Source organism: Trichosurus vulpecula, chromosome 3 (assembly GCF_011100635.1).
Source record: "Trichosurus vulpecula isolate mTriVul1 chromosome 3, mTriVul1.pri, whole genome shotgun sequence".
In the NCBI taxonomy this organism is placed as follows: domain Eukaryota; kingdom Metazoa; phylum Chordata; class Mammalia; order Diprotodontia; family Phalangeridae; genus Trichosurus; species Trichosurus vulpecula.
In genome coordinates, this window is record NC_050575.1 from 253799494 (window position 1) to 253817626 (window position 18133).

Genomic DNA, 18133 nt, shown 5'->3' on the forward strand with positions numbered 1-18133 from the left:
CTAGGTGAGTTGATTTTGGGCTTTTGGGTTGAAATTGTCTTTTCTACTTTATGTTTCATTTGCTGAGTATAGTTGACTAAATAACAATCCCAAAATAGACATGGCCGGTCAATGTGTTTTTAGTTAGAATTAACTGATGACATGGGAAGCTTCTATATTAGAAAGGGTATTATCAACAGGGGAAGGAGTTCAAGGCCTAGTCTCACTTGACCAAAGACATAGACTTAGGGGTTGTTTGAATAATGCAGAGCCAAGGAGACTATAACAATGCTTACTAGCAGTACAAATTGCTTCAAGTTACAGTGTTTAAGTCTCAACATCCTGGTATTGCATAATTATTTCTTGTTGCTTAAGTTTGTCAAAGAGTCAATGAGGGTTTTGCATTAAGATTTTCTTTCATGTGTAGGAAATTAGTATCTTTGCCATATGTGATTCATATTGTACATTGAATTCTTTCCTTCTCCCTCCCTTTGGGGATACTATAGATAAAAGTCAAATCAAAGATTTAAATAATTTTTTTCTCAGGGCATAAAAGTAGGGTTGTAATGAGCCAAAAATATATGAAAATAAGTCTGACCCTTGTTTTAAGTGGTCACTTGTGTGCATGAGTCCAGAGAAGAGTGATCCCTTAATAAAGAGAGAGTGAACCACCCCAGTCCCCTGGGCCTAGCGTGTAATCATTAGTTGTGGTAGGGACCTCATCCCGTGTCAAGGACTGATTCTAATAAACTGAGTGATTAATCCATTTTTGAATTAAGCCCAACATGTTTTCAAGGCTCATCTAAATTTGTTTGCTTTCTTTTTGAACTAAGCCTTCTTGTCCTGTTAATGAGTGATTTCAGAGCTCCGGTTGGATATTCATACACTTTGGAAAAGTCCATTTGTAAAAATAACGAGTGCTCTATGTGCTGTAGGGAGCCAGAGGAAGTTTTATGTCTAGATTTCCACTTAGATAACCCTATGTGCTAGAGGGAACCAAGACAGAATTTGTATCTAGGACAGTTTGGTTTCTCACTTGACAGTTAAGGGGATGATTTCTCCTTTTGGCAGATCCTAGAGTTTGAAACTAGAGTTTTTCCATATGAGGGGAAATTTGTCCTTCGTTATCCAGCATTCAGTCATCTACACTCAAGGGAAGAATACCAAGCAGACAAAACAACTTCCTTCCTAAACGTGTTCAAACTCCATGCCTAGTAACAACTGCCCATGATTTCAAGGGTTGATGCTATATAATAGGTCAAGAGGTAGGGTGGAATTTTGTAGAGAGGGACACATAACTCAGTCCTGTCCCTTGACTGTTTGACTATTCACATGGATTTCTCCTTAACAGTTACTCACTCCACCAATTCCTGACATTCTTCCATGATGTGGTGAATAGAGAGGCTTCTACTTGAGAAGAGGTAGTTGTGACTATAGTCCCATCTAGTGTTGCTAGTGTAATGTGAACTGGGGGAAATGACAGCACATCAGTGAATGTGCACTGCATACCATCTAATGAAGACACTTAGTTGGTGGCTTCAGGGTCATACCACCAGGGGCCTAAATTTATGTACCACACTCTCTTGCTATCTAAGTAATTGATTTACCTTCATTCTTTTCTACTCCTTGCAAGGAAATTAAGCAGGTATGGATAGGTATTGCTGTATAACCATCAGGGACATCCACCACTTGTGCATCTATTCCACATTTTTAAAAAAGATTCTGTTTGCCCAAAGGCATGAGACGTTTTGGTCAAGGTTATGAGCCATACTTTAGAGATGGGGTTCTTAACAATTTTTTTGTGGTATGGATCCTCTTAGTAAGTCTGGTAAAACCTACAGACTAATTATCAGAATATTTTTAAATGAATAAAATAAAATATATGGATTTACAAAAGCAACCAATTACATTGAACCATAATTAGCATAACTACAGCAACAGTAATCATTTTAACACACCCTAGGTTAAAAATCCCTGGCATAAAAACATATTTATTTGGGTCGTGTTGTCTTCCTAGTATTCTTCAAATTGTTTTCATGGGTCCTCTTTGTCTACATCTTGATATGATCCTACTGAAGAGGAAAACAGCAAAGTATTTGTCACTGCTTAGATTTCTTGGAGACTATCTTTTAGTTTTTATTTTATATGATCCCTAAGGTTCCTTCCAACTGTCAATTCCACAAGCTTATGATGACAAAATCACAGAATCTTATAGCTGGAAGGAACTTCAAAGTCTGACTAAATCAAACCATCCCTAAGCCAGGAAATCCCTCTACAACATGCTGCAACAATTACTTAAAAACGGTTTGATTGAGGGTCTCAATCCAGTCTTGTGGAACTCACTATGTCTAGAGGCAGGCCATTCTCTTTCTTAATAGAAAGTTGTTCTTCTCATTGACTCTAAAATTAGTTCTCTCAGGTTTCTACCCCACTGCCTTCTATTCTATTTCATCATTTTTTTAAGGTTTCAAAGTTGTTTTTTGTTGTTCTAGAGATAATGAGATATACTGGAAAACAATGGATTAGCAGTTAGAATAGCAAGGCTTTAGGTCTAACACTACCTAGTCATATGAACTTGGGCCCATATCTTTTCCTGAGTATCAATTTCCTTTTATGCAAAAATAAGAGGTCTCAGAATATAATTACTCCTAAGATGTCTTCTAGCTCTTCCATCCTAGGCATCTAAGGACAATTGAATCTCCGCCAATGGTGAATATCAAGGAAGACAAAGTCTCTACTTAATTCAGAACTAAAATCAAAACTTCTACTGGAAGCTTCCCCAACCCCTTTTTAATTCCAGTACCTTCTCTCCATTAAATTATCTTTTATCTTTTGTGGTTTTTTTGTATCTCCAGAGCATAGTAGGCACTTAATAAATATTTATTGGTTGATTGACTTGCCATTGTTCTTAACCATATTCCCCATTAGGATTCCTTGAATTTACCTCTTTTTCATGGGGTCACTTAAGAGACTTTCTATTTGGCTGACTGCTCTAATATGGAAGAGGAGTCTTTAATGAAAGCAAATAGTATGAGGTCAGAGAACACTAGGGAATGTGAAGTGATCATTCCTTCTCTACACTATGCAAGGTGTTTTGTAAGTATTTAGCCCTTCTCACATACTGTTCTCCATTACGCTGCTTGTAAATTTGTTGTATAGCATTACATTCTTTGTAGGTTGAATCTATTCTCCTTGCCGTTTAGTACTGTAAGTCCTATGATGAAATTTTATTTCTATTTCCCCAGAGCCTTGCACCTAATTTTTAATAAAGCAAGTGCTTACTCCACGTTTACTGAGTGACTGACTTTAATGAATGAATTTATTTCAACCAATATTTATTAAGAATCTACATAGTGTACTATAGCAAAATCACTAAATGAATTGAAATGACAATAGGAATAAGATAAAGCAATCAAGTAGACCTCAAGGAATCAGAACACAGTTCTTTGGGATTAATCTCAACACCTGTATGTTGTTCAACTGATATAAATGATGTTTCCCCTATTTCTCAACAAGCATATATCAGTTTATTGCAGGCATAAACCAAGAAGGAAATTGGTACAGCCCTCCTAAATCTCTCTTCTAGTTCCCTTGTCAAGGGACTCACATCCCATGAGGAAACAAGAGGGATTTAAGGAATTCTTTCTTGGTTCTTCCTGGACAACCCCTTTACATTCTACTCCCAGAAAAAAAAAAATGTTTGTTGCTGTTTGAGACTTACACCATGGGGGTGCCTTCAGAGGACTGAATCTGAATGGCCAGATCTGGTTCTCTGAGTGGATTTGGGTAGTCTAAAGTTCAGATACTTTGCACAATGAAGCAAAGACTTCCTCTTCATTATATCTTCTAATTACACTATAGGAGTTTTAGAGAAATTACTAAAGACCATCGGCATGTACAGAATGTATAAAATCTGGAGCATGTGCAAATACTAATTAAGTCACCACAATCAAACACATTCTAATAATTGATAAAAAAAAAATGAGCAACACATTTTTGATGACATTTTAGAAGGGAGGAAAAAGAGTCCTCCTCTATTGAAGTGATTGGATACTGTTACCGTGACAGTGAAATGTTCTTTTATATATAACTAACTGTTAGAGATTCCTCTTCTCTCCAATACAAGCATATATGTATGTGTGTATGTGTGTGTGTCTGTATATATATATATATATATATACATATATATATACATACACACATACACATATATATACATATATACATACACACACACACACACACACACACACACACACATATATATATATATATATATATATATATATATGATTCATACTCGAATATAGGAGATTGGAGTTAAAACAAACAAACAAAAAAACTTGGGTTTTAATTAGACTCTTACAGATTATCCAGATTGATGCCTTCATTTTACAGGTGAGAAAACTAAAACCCAAAGTTCTAACCAGTAGGAAGTAGTTGATATAAGCTTTGAACCCATGTCCTCTGATGTCACTTTCAGATCACCTTCTATCGTAGTATACTACCTCTTTGTGGCGCTAGTCTTAGATTTTTCTTTAGACTTCATTTCTGTTCTCCCATATTGTCCCTTACTTTGACCTTCCCAAAGCTGTTATCTCAGAATAAGTACTTAAATCTTCTCTCCCCACCTCTTTCATTCTCTCTCTGGATAAAGTAGGGTGAGGTCAAGTTCATCTGCATTACAGTAGACTAGCTAGACCCAGGAATCTAATTTTTAATTACTTTGCTTCTTCAAATTGGTAAAGAAGGGAAGGGTGGGTAGGGAAATTTTCATACTTGTAACAGCTGTAGGAAAAAAAATTATGTCCCTTTATACCTCTAATCTTATCTCAATGCTTATCAATTGGAACACCAAATATATCTCCTTCTGCCCTGTTTTAAAGGGTGAAGTGAGAAGTGAGCTAGGTGGGAGTAGTTAGACAAAAGACCAGGATGGGGCTTTGGTATTATGCCCACTCTTAGATGGTCATTCAATCATTTGTTGTTTCTCTTTCCTTTTAGAAGAGGACCAATGATGTCACCACAGGGTAACATCTTGACTCCTGAGTGAATTAGATTTAAGGGAGGCAGCAGAGTTGCACCAAGTTGTCAGCTTCCCTCTCTTCCAGAGTCATTGGAGTCCAGTGGCAAGACAAAAGTTGGCATGACTGGCAATGGCCCAGGATGCAATGGATGACCTTGGCATCTTCAGTGTTTGATATAGCTCTAAGCACTCTACAATGCCTGTTTTAGTCTCCTTCATAGCTGTTGGAACGAACTATTCTCATCTGCCAATTCTACTGGGGGATGTCTTGAGGTAGAGACTTCCCTAACTCACCAAAAGGTTAGAGGCACTGTTGGTTACTGGTTTAGCCCATCTACTTAGAGGGTTTCTAGGGTGTGGCCACTGCACATTCTACAGCTTCTTGGAGCCACAGGGGAGAGCTGGGTTCCATGTGGAAACCAAAGGTGGAAGAGCAACTCTGAAAAGAGCTTGGCAAACTCTCACATCAAATATGTTAGTCCTTGAACACTCCATATACCTAATCAATCATTTACAAGCATTATGAAGTGTCTGACATTAGCTTGGAGTTGGGAATAATAAGACTAAAATGAAATACTCTTTACCCTAAAGATTCTTACTTTTGTGGAATGTTTTGATTCAAAAATAAGCCACAATAATTCTTTATAACTCCCTACAAGTTAGAGGGTTTACCATCTGCAACATCGAAGAAATTACACAAACTTGAATTACTAATGTATCTACAGGTATACCCCCACTCTCAGACAACAGCTAGGGCACAGCATGTTCCCTGAGGGAGGGCTGCTTGGGACTAGGCTGGATATCTTCCACCTATCCCAAAGCAGCCACTTTCGTCTGTATCACCACAAGGTACCTTCTACCTCTTGCTGCCAGCCCAATCTCTCAACTGGGATGTGAAAAACTATTTTATAGGGGTGAGGTAAGAAGTGAGCTAGGTGGGAGTAGTTAGAAGAGAAGGACCAGGATAGAGCTTTGGTATTATGCCATCTCTTAGATGGTCAATCAATTAATCATTTGTCATTGTTTTCCCTTCCTTTTAGAATGACATCACCGCAGGGTGACATCTTGACTCCTGGGTGAATTAGATTTAAGGGAGGCAGCAGAGTCACACAAAGTTGTCAGCTTCACTCTCTTCCAGAGTCATTGGAGTCCAGTGGCAAGACAAAAGTCAGCATGACTGGCAATGGCCCAGGATGCAATAGATACCTTGGCATCTTCAATGTTTGACCAAGCTCTAAGCACTAAACAGGGTTTTTGTAAATTTGCTAAATAACATGGCCATGAAAAGCAGATTAATTACTATGGGAGTTAATGTGATAGGGCCTCAGATACTGACTTGGGCAATTAATAACCTTCTGCTTTGTTTCTCAATCTGGTTGTAATACATCAAACTCATTGTGAGGCAGTGTTGGTCAAGGCAAACATAATGTGAGGTCTGTCTCTATGTTAGGTTGCCTTCAAGTCCACTACTACAAAAATGTATTTGTTGCTCTGGTCAGAACTCAATGACAAGAAGATCCTTGGGGCCTAAAGGGAATTTGAGTAGCTCAACCTACAAAAAGTGCCTAATAATGCCCCTGAGAAAATAAGCAAACAAAAAGTGAAGCAAATATAACAACTATTCAAAATGCCAAAGATATCAGTTACTTAAAAAAGAAAACTGTCCACATAGAGAAGATAGATGCGGAATACAGATTGAAGCATATGTCTATAGCGAAAGAAAAACAAATTCTCATATTAGCCGTGCCATATATGCATATAAATACATTTCATGTGTGTATACACATATATATGTGACATGTGTGTGTGCATATGCATAAAACATGGTTGATATGAGTTTGTCTTACTTGAGCATACATGTTTTTAATGAGTTTTTTTTATTACAATACAATAGTTAAGGCAAGAAGACCTGTAGGTGTGAACTTGGGTGGCTGTTGGGATGTAGAATAGAAGTGAAAAAATGAGAGCCATTAACAATTTATTAGAAATTTTGAATTAAAATGTCATATAAAAATATGTATATGCAGAGAGAGAGAGTTTATTCAAAATATTTTAAAATGATGTATTTAACAAGTATAAACTATATATAATACATACAAATACATGTTTGGGTCATAAAAAACAAAATAAAAGACCTTAATACTACTTATTTGAGTGACTTATGTGGTCAAAAAACAAAATACAAGAGAAAACAAAAGAGCTTGGGAAGGAAGAAAATTTGGAGAGAAAAATATTGAAAATACAAATAAGAAAAAAGGAATTATTTATATAACCAAGATAAAACACGAACAACATTTTAAAATGTCATCAACATTTCTGGAAGTCACACAGGCTACATGCAGAAAACAAAACAAAACCAAAAGTCTTAGAAATATATTATTCACTTACATCTCTGATCCCAGTTTCCTATTATAGTAGGAATGGCAATAACATTTTGCATTTGTGAAATATAAAGCATTATACTCAGATCAGAGCTCTACAGCTGAAAGGGACCTCAGCAGCTATCTAATCCATCACCCTCATTCTACCAATGAGGAAACTGAGGAAGAGGGAGGTTAAATGAACTGCCCAAGATCACACAAGTAGAAAATATCAGAGGTGAGATTTGAAATGGTCTTTTAACTCCATAGTCAGTGCCCCTAGCTTTCTCATCAGAATACTACCAATGTTTAAGGACCTTATTACTTCTCATATGGATTCATCCCTCTCTCTCTGCCATCTCTCTCCAGTCTTACTGCCCTCAAATCCATGTTTAAATTAATCTTCCGAATGTATTATTCTGACACCATTGCCTTTGCTCAAAAACCTTCAGTGGCTTCCTACCACCTACTCAAATCTCAAGTTTGTATTAATTTCTTCATGCTTCAGTGTTTGAAAAGATCCATTATTATATCAGTGTGCATACTCACTCCTCCTAAATAATAATTCATTTATTCCTTAGTAGATAATATTCATGATTTGCATTAAAAAAAAATCACTCAGCGGCCAAACTTCTAATGATGAGCCTTTCCAAACTTAGGTAGGGCTCAGACAACAAACTACATTGGTTAACGCCAGGCAATTCTAGAAGCCTTTACAGCTTGGCAAAACCCGATAGAATCTGAGAACCTAGAAACAATACTATTTAAATCCTCCCTTCACAAAAATTTCTTAATCCTCTTACACATGTGGTAGAACAATGAGACAACAAATAGTCTGTGTAACATATGGTTTGTGGGGCTCTAAAGTGACTCTTGCGGACACTCTGGCTTAATAAACTATCATTCATGGCCAAGCAGAAGCCTATAATTTCACCCTTATCTCTATGTGGTTCTTTCATGTACTCTATATTCCAGTGAAACTGGAATATTCCTTATTTCTTCTATGAAGTGCTATATTTCCCTGCCTCCATACATTTTCTTGGAACATTCTTGCCACCTGAAACACTCTCATTCCTACTTCTACCTATCAAAACCCTGGCCAATTTAAAGAGCTCCATGTAGGAGACTCTTCCCTGAGACCCCATTCATAAAAGTTACAGTAACTTTTGGTTTTTTTTTTGGACTCCCTTAGAAATTACTTTCTGTCTTTTGTGGTGATCATCATGTTCTCCTTTGTGTTACTCTACCCTATCTACCTGAATGAATAACCCGAAGAAGGAAGGAATTCATGTCACTAATGCTCTGTCTTTATGGAAGAAACAACTAACTCATGACATCCCTAAACCAATGAGTTTTGTTGCAGAGAAACAGACTACCAGAGACTAATGAATTTACACAACCAATCCGATTCAAAGTAGGTACATGGAATCTAGAGATGAAAGAGACCCAACCCCCTCATTTTACAGATGAGGAAACTGAGGCCTATGTAGGTTAAGTAATTTGCCTGTTATATAATTCACAAATATCAGAGATGGAATTTGAACCCAGGTCTTCTAAACCCACAGATCTTTATATCACACAATCTCCCATTAGATCAAAATTGCTATATACCTTCATCTTACTAAGAGCATTCCTGCTTAACATGTTTCATGTACTATTTATAATAATAATGGTGACATTTATAGAGAGATTTCAGGTGCCTTTAGCATTTGAATCACCAACATATAAAAAGACTACTGAATTTGTCATCAGAGGACTTATCTCTACTATTTTATGGCCTCTGTGATCTTATGAGAATCATTTCTCTTCTATAAACCTCAATTGGCCCATCTATAAAATGAGAGCTTTAGGTCAGATGATCTCCAAGGTGATCTCTCCTTCTACATTGTATGATATTATGGCTACATAACACATTTTCTGTATTCATACTAGTTCACATTGTAAGGATCTGAGCAAAAAAGAAAATCAGAAAATCAAAGCACTTCAGAGTTGAAAGGAAATCTGGTGGCCAGCTACTATAATCTATAGAGTAATGGAGTCCCATCATAAACACATTTGACAAACAGTTATCTAGCCTTTCCTTGGAAAACTCTGAGGAATGTAAACCTACTACTTCTCAAGGAAGCCCATTTCACTTTTGGATGGCTTTATTGGTTAGTAAGATTTTCTTAACATCAAACTTACACTGACCTCTTTAGCTTTCATCAATTAAAAAAAAAAAGGAAAATATTCTGCCCTAAAGAGGGTAAACTTACTTTGAAGCTTTAGTTCCATAAGGAATTTTCTCCCTCAATATATATAAAGAAGAAATCCTATTAGAAAAGATCATGAACTATTTTCATAATTTAAAATAGTGGAAAGAATGTTGAAAGTAGGATCTGGAGAGACCTGGCTTCACATCCCACATAAAACACTAAATAATGGAATGAGCCTTGATGGACAAGTCTAGGCACCTAGGTGGTATGCTAGTCCTGAAGTCAGGAAGACCTACATTCAAAATGAGCCTCAGAAATTAACTAGCTGTATGATATCACAAAAGTCACTTGATCACTGTATGCCTTAGCTTCCTCATTTGTAAAATGGGGAAAATAATAGCACCTCCCTCCCAGGGTTCTTTTGAGGATAAAGTAAGATAATATTTGTGAAGTCCTTAGGATAGTGCTTGCTACATAGTAAGCACTACGTAAATGCTAACTATTAAATAATTTACCATCTCTGAGACTCAGTTTCCTCCTTTTTAAAGGAAGTTAGAGCAATTTAATCCTTTATAAGGTGGTTGAGGATTAAATGAGGTAATATATATATATATATATATAATGTACTATTTCTCTATATGTAAATATATATAATGAGTTTTACAAATCTTGAAGTACTATGTAAATGTCAGCTATTTTTAATTAAAGTAAGGTTTGGTCTTTTTTGGACGCTTATTGTATTTACATGTAGTCATATTTGGACATCTCTGCCTACCTCATCACACATACCCTGTACTTGAACTCTCTCCTTTGTTTTTTAAAAAAAAAGGTTATAAACATTAGTATTGTAATTTTTATGAGCCCTAAGCCATTAACTAGCTGCGGAAAGTTGAGCTGGATCTCCTGATTCGGCCTTGTTGATTATGATTTTTTTTTTTTCTGTGTGTGTATGTAGGTTCCCAGGCCTGTGGTTTCATTAATATTAGGAAGTCTTCACAAGAAAACTCCCTTTACTAATGCAGATCAGGAAATATTCTATAATTTACAGTTTTAAAGAGTTGCCTGGGGCAACCGAAAGTGATATTAAGAGATTAAGGGACTTTCCCAGGGTCATATAGCTATTCGGAGGCTAAATTTGAATTCATTCAGGTCTTTTTGACACTGAGATTGTCTTTTTGTAAAGTAATACCTAGCTGCTTCTCATGCCCATTGTACTAAAGAGGCAAAATCTCTTTATGATAAAGACATTAAAAAGTTACATATAAGGATATTTCCATGTCCTGACTTTCAGCATAGGATAAAAGATGTAGAAATGAAGGGGATCTTAAGATTATTGATTCCTGCCTCTTTATTTCACAAAGGAGAGAACTGAGGCCTAGAATGTTTTTCTCCTAGTCACATAGCTAATGAGTAAAGAGATAGAAAAGTAGAATGGGTTTTCTGATTCCAAATCCAGTGGCCTTTCTACCACCTTCACTGATTCCATTACAGACCCCAAGGAGGAAGCTTTGCTCACTCGGTTACGATAAATTTTAAGAAGACATCCACAACCAAATACTTTTTCTTGATGATATTTGCTTAGGTTCCAACAAAGAAATGGTTTGTCTTATGAAAAGGGGAACAATTTCCACAAATAATAGCAGACAACATTTGCCATGAAGATTGTTGAAGAGAAATTTGAATTTAGTGGGAAGTTGGACTAAGTGAATACTAAAGGCCCTCTCCATCCTTACACTGTCTATTTATGTCAAACAATTTTAGGATCAAGAACTGGAATTGATCTTAAAGAAAAATTGATTGTCTTTCATTTGACTGTCCCTACCTTTATTTTAGCCTGTAACCTAAAATTTTGGTAACCAGAGCTACTACCAATGAGGCTCCAACACCTTATCTAGAATAAGAAAGCTTGGACTCTTAGGCCATGATCTTGTGCTTGGCTTGCCTCTGAGACAATATACTAAAAACTAGTAAGATTAAGGACAATCATCTCTGATACCAGGCTTATGATGGAGCCAAGATCATTCCTCCTCATATGGAATATCTTCTGAGCATGCTTCATTTCCCAAGATCCTCGAATATAATTATGAAACTGGTGTCACCCAAATTAATGGAAATTGAGGAGATGCCCATCAACTGGGGAATGGCTGAACAAGTTATATCATATGATTGTGATAGAACACTATTGTGCTATAAGAAACAAGATGTAGCTAAATCACTACTGATTAGAGGAATGAAAATTAAAACAACTCTGAGGTACCACATCACACTTATAAGATTGGCTAATATGACAAAACAGGAAAATTATAAATGTTGGAATGCATTGTTGGTGGAGTTGTTAACTGATCCAACCATTCTGAAGAGCAATTTGGGACTATGCCCAAAGGGTTATAAAACTGTGCAGACTCTTTGATCTGGCAATATACTACAAGGCCTGTATCCCAAAGTGATCATTAAAAAAAAAAGAAAAGGACTCACATGTACAGATTTATAGCAGTTCTTTTTGTGGTGGCAAAGAATTAGAAATTGAGGAGATGCCAATCATTTGGACAATGGCTGAACAAGTTGTGGTATATGAATGCAATAGAATATTATTGTTTTGTAAGAAATGATGAGCAGGTGGACTGCAGAAAAACCTGGAAAGACATGAACTGATGCTGAGTGAAGTGAGCAGAACCAGGAGAACACTGTACACAGTAACAGCAACATTGTTTGATGACCAACTTTGATAAATTAGCTCTTCTCATCAATGCAATAATCTAAGACAATTACAGAAAAGGAGCTATGGAGTCTGAATGCAGATTGAAGCTTACTGTTTTCTCTTTTTTATTTCTCATGGTTTTTCCCTTTTGTTCTGATTCTTCTTTTATAACATGACTAATGTGGAAATATATTTAATATGATTGTGCATATATAGCCTATATCAGATTGCATGCCATCTTGGGGAGGGGGGAGGGAAGACAAGGGAAAAATTTTACAACTCAAAATCTTATAAATGTGAATGATGAAAACTAACAAAAAAGGAAGAAAGAAAGAAAAAGAAAGAACAAACAGGATGCTTTCAGAAAAACCTGGAAAGAGTTACATGAACTGATGCAAAGTGAAATGAGCAAAAGCAGGAGAATTTCATGCACAGTAACTGAAATCTATCATGATCAACTATGAATGACAACTATTCTCAGCAATGCAATGATCCAAGACAATTCTGAAGGCCTTATAATGAAAAATTCTATCTGTTCCCTGAGAAAGAAGTGATGGCATCTGAATGCAAATGGAAGCATACTTTAAAAAAAACAACAACTTTATTTTTGTATTATTTTTATCTGTTTTCTTTTACAACATGACTAATATGGAAATGTTTTAAATGACTGCATATGCATAACCTACATCAAATTACTTGCCTTCTCAATGAGGGGGCAAGTGAAGAAGGGAGAGAATTTGAAACTAAAAATTTTAATAAACTAATGTTAAAAATTGTTCTTACATGTAATTGGAGAAAAATAAAATACTAACTAAATAATTAAAAAAAAAAACAAACAACTGGTACTTCCTGTGAATTTAGTCCAGTCCTTAGAAACCCAGACTACCAACAAAGATTGCCACATCCATTCCTCACTCCACCTCTCCCAGCTCCCTGACTCTTTATGGAGGGAATGGTGCACAAATGGTCCAAACACCTATGTCTAACTAGCTAACAAATTAAATAAAAATTCGGCCTGCCTGTTATTCTAATCCCAGTGATAGGGAGTCCATATTTCATAGGGAGAAATCTCTTTCCATCTGAACCCCCTCCCAGCACTTTCCTTATACTCATGTTCCTATCCAGCTCAATTCTAGAATTCTCTTTGCTCTTCTACCCTCCCTTTCCATTGTGTTTCCTGGAAACTCTACTCAACTGCTAATTGAATGAATGAGCATAGATCCAAGTCTCCTGTTTCTCAAGCTAACATTCTTTCCATTATATGACTGTCTCTTGGCTTGTAAACTTGAAGGTAGAGACTGTATTATCTAACCTTTCTTCTCCACCATTTCCAAAAATGTTCAGCAGAAAGTGGGCAATTAAATGTACAGTAGAAATGGCATCGATAGAAATCAGAGGACCTATTTTCAAATTGTTTTATTTTATTTCTTTGCACTGGTTATTCAAGAAAACCTTCTTATCTCTCCTTGCTATTCTCTGGAATTCTGCATTCAGTTGCCTTTATCTTTCCCTTTCTCCTTTCCTCTTCCCTATCCTTCTTTTCTCAGCTATTTGTAAAGCCTTGTCAGGCAGCCATTTTGCTTTCTTGCTCTTCTTTTTCTTCAGAATTTTTTTTTTCGTTGCTTCCTATACAATATTGTGAACTTCTGTCCGTAGTTCTTTAGGCACTCTATCTACCAGATCTAATCCCTTAAATCTACTCATCACCTCCACTTCATATTCACATGGGATGTATTTACCTCAAACCTATAGGGCCTGATATTTTTTCTACTTCAAGTTAAGTCTGAATTTCACAGTAAGAAGTTCACGATCTGAGCCATAGTCAGCTCCAGGTCTTGTTTTAACTGACTACATAGAGTTTTTTCTGTATTTAACAAAGTATAATTAATCTGATTTGATGTTGACCATCTGGTGATATCCAGGGGTAGAGTTGACTTTTGGGTTATTGAAAAGAGTGTTTGCTATGACCAATGAGTTTTCTTGACAAAACTCTATTATAGCAAAAATATTAAACATTCATTTTATTGTGTTTATTGACTGACAAACTACTTCTCTTGGAAACTCTGAAAATGTTACCTATTTTCCCAGACTTTTACTCTCTAATATTGACTAAATGAAATATCAGTGAAACAATTAGTTACTAATTATAGATCTAAGAAGTACCTAAAGTTCACAAAAGGACAGTTGAGCTTCCAGTGGGGCTACTACCAGCACCATTCTCTCTCTTGCTCCCCTGCATCTTTAGCAACAAGGAAGAAGCCAAGATGTTTATGGCTATTTCCCTTTTCAGACTAGAGAATTCTTACCTTGGAACTGAGCATTAAATCCTTTTCGTCGATGGTTACTGTCAGATGTGAAATGGAGTCTTAACCAATTCTTGCTACTGATAACAGGAGAAGGAAGATTCATGCCAGTCAGCCTAGAAAAACAGAGAAAAAGGTCCAATTTGAAAATTAGGCAAGGGAATCATCCTATATCTACCTAACTTCTGGAGCTGAAGTACCAATACTTCTCAGATATGAGATCAATTAGACAAAAATAGTAGACAAGACCTGGATTGTAAAGGGAGATTCCTGCTTTTTTATGGGTTGAAATAAGTAACCTCTGACAGTCAAAGGGAGAATTCTTGTTTGTTTGTTTTTTTACTTTAAGAATGGATCATTCTTTGCAACTAAAAGGAAATTTAAATTTTTCCAAGTTTTTTTTTCTTATACATAGTTCTCCTCCCATAAATGTTAGCTTTTCTACTTTACCAGACATATTTTTATTAGTACCCTAAATAAATGAAGACATTCAATTTCTTCAGACCCCAAGATATATTTTAAAGAGATTTCACAAAAGTCTAAGGAAGCAAACAAATAAAACTAAAAAATGTACCCCTTCACAACAACATATATACAGGAACAGCATAGGAAGGCACAACTGTGCCTTTTAAAGCCAGAAATCTCAGGAGTTCTGCTCTAGTTCATTTTTGTAATCTGATGAAGCAAACTACACACACACACACACACACACACACATATGTATGTGTGCATGTATATGTATATATGTATATTGTGTGTATATATACATATTCTTGATAATATTCTAGAGTCCAACTCATGCTCAGAGAGCTTAGCCTAAACATTGTTGGAAAACTTTAAAAAAAAAGTGTCAAACTCTTATCAAGTCCTGAGTAAGATTGGAGATGGCCTATCAGCTCTAGACTTAGGACATCTCAGTTAAATCCTATCTTAGACATTTAGTGACTGTATTTAGTGGCTGCGCAAGTCACTTAATTTATCTCATATTGATTTTCCTAACCTGTTTTTCTAGACTGCTAGGTGACTCAGTGGATAGAGCCCTGGACCTGGAGTTCAGAAAACCTGAATTTATATCTGGCCTCAGACGCTTACTAGCTGTGTGATCCTGGGCAAGTCGCTTAACCTCTGTTTGCTTTAATCTACTGGAGAAGAAAATGGCAAACCACTCCAGTATATTCACCAAGAAAACCCTATGGACAGTATGGTACATGGGGACCACAAAGAGTTGGGTGGGACTGGATGAATGAACAACAACTATGAGCTAGTAAGATTAGACATCCCACACTCCTACTTTCTGGTCAGAGGCTTTTGCGGGGGCAGCTAGGTAGTGCCATGGATAGAGTGCTGGGCCTGGAGTCAGGAAGACTCATCTTCCTGACTTCAAATCTGGCCTTAGACACTTACTGTGACCTTGGGTAAGTAATTTAACCCTGTTTGCCTCAATTTCCTCATTTGTAAAAATGAGGTGGAGGAGGAAATGGCAAATCACTCCAGTATCTTTGCCAAGAAAACCCCAAATGTTGTCACAAAGAGTCTGACACAACTGAAAATGACTGAACAACAAAATGGGCGTAATGCTAGCCCTAAGGTGCTATGAAGACCAATTAAAATAACGTATATAAAGAGCTTTGGAAATCTTAGGTTGCCATGTACATGCTAGCTGTTGTTGTTGTTAGTAATACACCAAAATTATGGAAAGAACATTAAATTTATCATCACCCTGCCTTGGCTTTGGTTTTTATTCTGGTACTAAAATGATATGTGTCCATGGAAAATATACTTCTGCTCTCTGGGACTCAGTTTCAGTATTTATGCAATGAGGAGTTTCAGTTAGATGATCTCTAAAGTCCCTTAAAACTCTAAAAAAATTCTGGTGGGACAACTGAGAGTTTATAATTATTTCTGTTTAATCCCTAAAGCCTTTTTCAGCCATATCTTGAAATCTTATTTCAATGCACAGTGTTTGATGTCAAAATAAATAAATAATTACATATATAAAAGAATGAATGAATAATTAAACAAACGAATAAGTTCCCCTATCTATAGGCTATCCTATGGAACTGCAACAATGAACTAAAGATGCAGTGAAGCTTTCTGGCTTTGGGAATATTCTATTTTAACATTTGGTTAAAAAAAGTATAACATCCATTTAAAGTTGAAAGATAAACCTTGACTGCGACAAATTGTAACAGTTTATGTCCTTCCTCAAAATAATCTTGTGTTAAAGAAAATACTTCACACAGGTCTGCCTCATTCAGAAAGATTCAAGTGTTTCTGACTTAGGACAGTCACACACAACTGACTCCCAAACATATGTAATCCTTCCAATCTTTTATTTGAAGGGCTTTTGTTTCCTAGGGAGATTTCGTTACAGATTCTATAGATAAAGGTTATATCCCTGTTTGCCCAACACTGAGGTTATCCAAGTCAATATTGGATTCTCAAACACACAGTCTTGCCAGCCTATATTTAGAGTATGGTTTACAAAATTAAATTCCTACCATTTTCTTCCATTTTATTAATCTCTACAGTCAGAGCAGATATTTTCCATCATTCATTTTGGGTTCTCACAAATTATACAATGTTGTGTTTTCTCTTTATTTTATCAAGTTAAGCAAATAACTTCTCTGTCTCACTCTCTTCAAATCTCCCTAAATCCCTGGGAGAGTTGAGGGTAAATTATATAGCAATGTTGATAAACTTCAGTAGGAAACTGGGGAGCAGGGCAGGGGAGCAGAAATAAGGGGAGGGGGAATTGTGATATGATCAAATCTGAGGCTATGCAAATTAGGAACAGTTATTTGATTAGACTCAATGTGATTCCAAATAGGAAAATGCAAAAAAATAAATAAATTAGTAAATTGCCTTGACAGGTAGAGAATTTATTTTGTGTAGCAAACCTGTTTTGGAGGCCTGTATTGTTTGGTTTGAATGACTTAACCATTAAAAGGTTCCATGAAACACAATACTACAGGGACATGTAGAACCAGAAGAACAATGCCATGAATAGTCACATTTGTCTTTTTGTGACATTACAGTCAGTCAAGCTACAGCACTCTAGTGTGATGTGGTTACAATGCATTGGGCTATCTGCAGTGAAACAAAACTAGCCAGGGAAGTTAGGTGGTGCAATGGGTAGAGTGCTGGGCTTAGAATAAGGAAGACCCTAGTTCAAATCTGGTCTCCGGCACTTATTAGCTATTGTGATCTTGGGTAAGTCATTTAACCTCTGTTTGCCTCAGTTTCCTTAACTGTTAAATAAAGATAATAATGGCACCTATCTCCCAATGTTGTTATATGGATTAAATGAGAAAATATTTGTAAAGTTATTGTTATTGTTTATTATTAATGATAATTATTATTACTGGCATATATGATATACCTGTATAAATCAGCTACCACTGCTACTAATAGCTAGTATTTATACAGCATTTTAAAGTTTGCAAATTGCTTTACAAAGATTATTTCACTTTATCTTCACAATAACTCTGTGAGTTAGATTACTGTCATTTTATGGATAAAGATATGTGTAACTTCTTTACCATGCTCTGTGCTATAGCTACCCTTCTTTG

The 18133-nt window shown here is 36.1% G+C and overlaps 1 protein-coding gene across 1 annotated transcript in view; it reads right to left on the minus strand.

The window, feature by feature from the left end:
- Positions 1-18133, minus strand: part of LOC118843733 (CUB and sushi domain-containing protein 1-like) — a 2679416-nt gene that overhangs the window by 1089957 nt on the left and 1571326 nt on the right. The window contains 1 exon segment of the mRNA XM_036751485.1: positions 14565-14677. Coding sequence (XP_036607380.1) covers positions 14565-14677 — 113 coding nt within the window.